The sequence below is a fragment of the Gavialis gangeticus genome, unplaced genomic scaffold, assembly GCF_001723915.1.
Source record: "Gavialis gangeticus isolate Ggan-Ray unplaced genomic scaffold, GavGan_comp1, whole genome shotgun sequence".
Taxonomy (NCBI): Eukaryota; Metazoa; Chordata; order Crocodylia; family Gavialidae; genus Gavialis; species Gavialis gangeticus.
Window position 1 is genome coordinate 7,971,533 of NW_017728995.1, and position 4,769 is coordinate 7,976,301.

At 38.7% G+C, this 4,769-nt stretch overlaps 1 protein-coding gene across 1 annotated transcript in view; it reads left to right on the forward strand.

The window, feature by feature from the left end:
- Positions 1-4,769, forward strand: part of GFM1 (G elongation factor mitochondrial 1) — a 77,296-nt gene that overhangs the window by 68,020 nt on the left and 4,507 nt on the right. Inside the window, exons 15-17 of the mRNA XM_019503211.1 lie at positions 1,129-1,273; positions 2,721-2,881; positions 4,026-4,079. Of these exons, the coding sequence (XP_019358756.1) occupies positions 1,129-1,273; positions 2,721-2,881; positions 4,026-4,079 (360 nt within the window). The remainder of the gene's footprint in view (positions 1-1,128; positions 1,274-2,720; positions 2,882-4,025; positions 4,080-4,769) is intronic.

Genomic DNA, 4,769 nt, shown 5'->3' on the forward strand with positions numbered 1-4,769 from the left:
GTCAGTTTGGTCAGGCATGACTTGTCCCTGGTGAATCCATGCTGACTATTCCTAATGACCTTTTTCTCCTCCACGTGCTTCGAAATGGATACTCTGAGGACCTGTTCCATGATTTTTCCAAGGACTGAGGTGAGGATGACTGGTCTGTAGTTCCCTGGATCTTCCTTTTTCACTTTCTTAAATATGGGCACTATGTATGCCCTTTTCCAATCATCCAGGACCTCTTCTGATTGCTGTGAGTTTTCAAAGATTGTGGCCAATGGCTCTGCAGTCACATCAGCCAACTCCCTCAGCACCCTTGGGTGTATTGCATCTGGTCCCATGGACTTGCATGTGTCCAGCTTTTCTAAGTAGTCCCTAACTTGTTTTTTCACTACTAAGGACTGCTCACCACCTCCCCAAACTGTGCTGCCCAGTGCAGTAGTCTGAGAGCTGACCTTACCTGTGAAGACTGAGGCAAAAAAGGCACTGAGAACTTCAGTCCTTTTTGCATCCTCTGGCACAAGTTTGCCTCCCCCATTCAGTAAAGGTCCCACACTTTCCCTGATAGTCCTCTTGCTGCCGACATACTTGTAGAAACCCTTCTTGTTACCCTTCACATCTCTTACTAGCTGCAGCTCCAATTGCATTTTGGCCTTCCTGACTTCATCCCTGCATGCCCAAGCAATGCTCTTATATTCTTCCCTAGTTATTTGTCAGAATTTCCACTTATAAAATTCCTTTTTGTGATTTAGTTTACTGAAGAGTTCCCTGCTAAGCCAAACTGGTCTTTTGCCATACTTGCTAATCTTCCTGTGCAACAGGATGGTTTGTTCCTGCACTCTCAATCCTGATTACCTTACTTGTGCTCCCAAAGTGATATCAAACTGAAATCTCAGGGAGTGGCACCTTTCAAACACTTACAGGGAAAGTACTCTCTGGGTCATTGTTATGGTTTGAATCTTTTTTTTTTCTTAAGTAGTAGGAATAACGTTCCTGATCTAGGAGTTGGCTGACTGTGAATAATTCTTTCGGTTTGCAAAAGATTCTGTGCAATTAACTGTTCCCTATATACTGAATTGAATATTGTCCTTATTAAAGATTTTTACAGTGGATTGCTGTTACTAATCTCAAGACAATTTTCAACAGGGATTCCGTAATGCGTGTGAAAAGGGTCCTCTGACAGGTCACAAGATATCTGGAGTCCGGTTCATCTTAGATGATGGTGCACATCACATGGTGGATTCTAATGAATACTCTTTCATCAGAGCAGGGGAAGGTGCACTCAAACAAGGTATGAATCAATCAGCTTGAAGATGTTCTGTTTAACATATAGTAGATTCATAGTTTAACTTGGTTTGAACAATTTCATTTTTGTGCCCATTATTTGTTTGCTTATTTATAATTTTCCAACAAAAGGTAACTAGCCAAATGTAATCTGTGTGCAGTAGCAGACAGACAAGGTTCACAGAAATTTATAAGAATATGGCTTAACTTGTAGATCTGTGGAAAGGAGATGGTAGATTTTTTGTTTAAATCTTAATAGAAGCTACCTGCTCCCAAATCTTTGACACCTATAACATTTGGGAAAGCCTGATCAAATGTCATTATTGTCCTCCAGATAGATGCTAGCATGGAACAGATTATTTTAGTGATGTAAGGACTAAATGTTGATATTTTGGAAGTTCTTGTTTCATCTGGAAATAGTCTTTCTCAGAAATACAGAATTAAAGAACAGGCAGGAAATTGCTCAAGGCTCCTTTATTAGACCCTACCATATGTTCAGATACAGTTTGCACTTTTCCAGCAAAATGATGGAAGTGAAATAAAAATCTGTTTCAGTATTTTTGCCTTTTAAATGCATGCTGATTTGTCCATTGGGTTTTATATGCAGCACTAACAAAATTAGATTATACATTCGTATTTAAAAGACCATATGCTCCAATACTGCTGTAGTAACCTTAATCCTAGTCTTCCCCTTGTATAAATTTTAGCAGTGAGCATACCTAACAGATCAGCTAGGCCTGGGGATTGACTCCTTTTGAGAAGCTGGTAAAGAATTCCATCTTGAAGCCGGTTTTCCACCCACATTGAGATGCTGTTAACTTTTCACTAACATATGAGTGAAAAGAAATAATAAAACGTGTATCATAGGAACTTGCCCTCATCGTTCAGATCAGAAGTCTGCTACTACATTTGATTAATTGAGCTGTGTCAAGAAAGGCACTGGTGTCCATAGTCAAATCTGTACTTCCTCAGGATTGAAGGATTTTATATTTTTATTGAAGAAGTTCTAAATTACACTGTCAGATATTTTCTGACTTCAACCTGAACAGCAAAGAGAATTCTTCAAGGAAGTTGAGTTTTTCAAAATTTCTGGGGGAATACTTGGCTGAACCTAACATAGATTCAGGCCACTTAGAAGAGAAATACCACAAGAAATATACTTTCCAGTTAAGAGCAACTTGGTTAAACTATTCTGAAAATCTACACACCAGAATTCTGTTGACTGCCCCTTCCTCTAATGATGATTGTTTGCTTTTCACTTCTGCCTGTGGTCAAAGAACTTTGAAGTCAGTGGATCACTTTGATTTTAGCAGGCTTTATGCCGAGTTCTTTGGGTTAGCTGCTGAAAAGAAAGTTGCAAGATGGAATTAGGCAATTTTTGAAGAATGCTTAATATGAGTAGCTTGGGAGGTATAAGAATGCAAATATTCTAATCCGTCTTCATTTTTAACCAGCTATGGAAAATGCAACAGTGCGTGTTCTTGAGCCCATTATGTCCGTGGAAATTGTAGCACCAAATGAATTCCAAGGAGCTGTGGTTGCTGGAATTAATCGCCGTCATGGAGTGATCACCGGACAAGATGGCGTAGAGGACTATTTTACTTTGTATGCTGATGTATGTGCTGTTGAGTTTTTCTGAACCTTTCCCCTTTCAGTCAGATTATTTTATTTTAATATTTAGGCAATTATGTACTAGCTGTTAAATCTCTGTCTGCCTCTCTTTTTTATTTTACTAGTATTTGCATAGTTGCAGCGAAGCTAAACATATGCAAAGGATATGCATGACACCATGAAACAAGTTACAGGTCACCACATGGTAGTGTTTGGCATAGAACACACACATTAAATTCTTTTTGAAGAAAAAGGATTTTTTCTGCCCCTGCTGTTTACAAAAGATCTTTCAGCAATGGAAAGATTCCCTGACCATACAGGGAAACCAGATATACCCAAGGGCTGAAGGAGGCACAAAATAAGCTAATCTAAGTAGCTAAAAAATATTTCTTCTATCTTCTTTTTGTTCAAGTAACCTGAAGTATTACAGTAATGTTTGTAGATACAGCAACAGCCTTTTTAAAATGTATTACTTTTTGCTGGGCCCAATTAAAAGTGTTTCTAAGAGTTCTGGGCAGCTAAAATAATGCAGCATAACTCCCTACTTCTGGCAAGCCAGTTGTAAATTTTCATGGCCTCCCCCAAAGTTCTCTGAAAACTATTTTAACAGCCACTCAATATCCCTTTATCTCCCCACTCATTGCTTTGTCTTCATTAGGAAAAAATGCATTGCTGACAGGGTGTCAGTAATGCATGCAGCTGAATCATTACAGAACATGGTTTAACTGCAAGTTGAGCCAAGGATGAATTATGTGAATAGCTCTTTCAGAAACTGTGCTTAAAACTTGCAGCTCTGAGGTGTTTCCAACACTGGAAACTCTTGTTCGATATAGTGCAAATTCTTGATGTTGGCCTGCTAAATGTGTTGAAGATGCTCCAATATTGAGAGTCAGAGATGCTCCAATTAGGAATATCCTCATGCTCCAATATTGAGAATATTTATCCTATTGTAGATAAATAATGAAAATGTCTTTAAAATAAACCTCCTTTATAAAAGCAGATGATAAAATCAATCCTAAATACAAAACATAACTTTAAAAGTGTTACTAACTGGTTCTAGTAAAGATTAGTTGAATCTGAATGCCAGATAACATTGAAAAATACCTTAGTCCTACAAAAATAATGTGTATTATATGTTTGATTATTAGGTGCCACTGAATGATATGTTTGGATATGCCACTGAACTGAGATCCTGCACAGAGGTTAGTCAGCAGATAAACTTTGGCTACTTTAACAAAATTTATAACAGATTTACAAAAATAAGCACATCTATATATTTGCCAGTGGGCTGTATTTCTGATTGAAGGTTTGAAGTCAGAATCTAGTAGATGAGTAGAGTATAAATAATGTAATGAGATTGATAATAATGATGTAGCAAGAGCTGAATTACTTCATTATAAATGTTTACAGCATCCAAAACACATTAGACATTCCTCAGGAAAAAAATAGGGTGGCAAATTGGCTAGAGGGTCGTACACAGAGAGTGGTAGTAGATGGGTCAGTATCGACCTGGAAGGGAGTGGGCAGTGGGGTCCCGCAGGGCTCGGTCCTTGGATCGATACTCTTCAATGTCCTCTTCATCAGTGACTTGGAAGAGGGAGTGAAGTGTACTTTGTCCAAGTTTGTGGATGATACAAAACTGTGAAGAGAAATGGACACACTGGAGGGCAGGGAACAACTATAAGCAGACCTAGACAGGTTGGACAAATGGGCAGAAAACAATAGAATGCAATTTAACAGGGAGAAATGCAAAGTGCTGCATCTAGGGAGGAAAAATGTCCAGCACATCTACTGCCTAGGAAATGACCTGCTCGGTAGCACGGAAGTGGAAAGGGATCTTGAAGTCCTAGTGGACTCCAAGATGAACATGAGTCGTCAGTGTGATGAAGTCA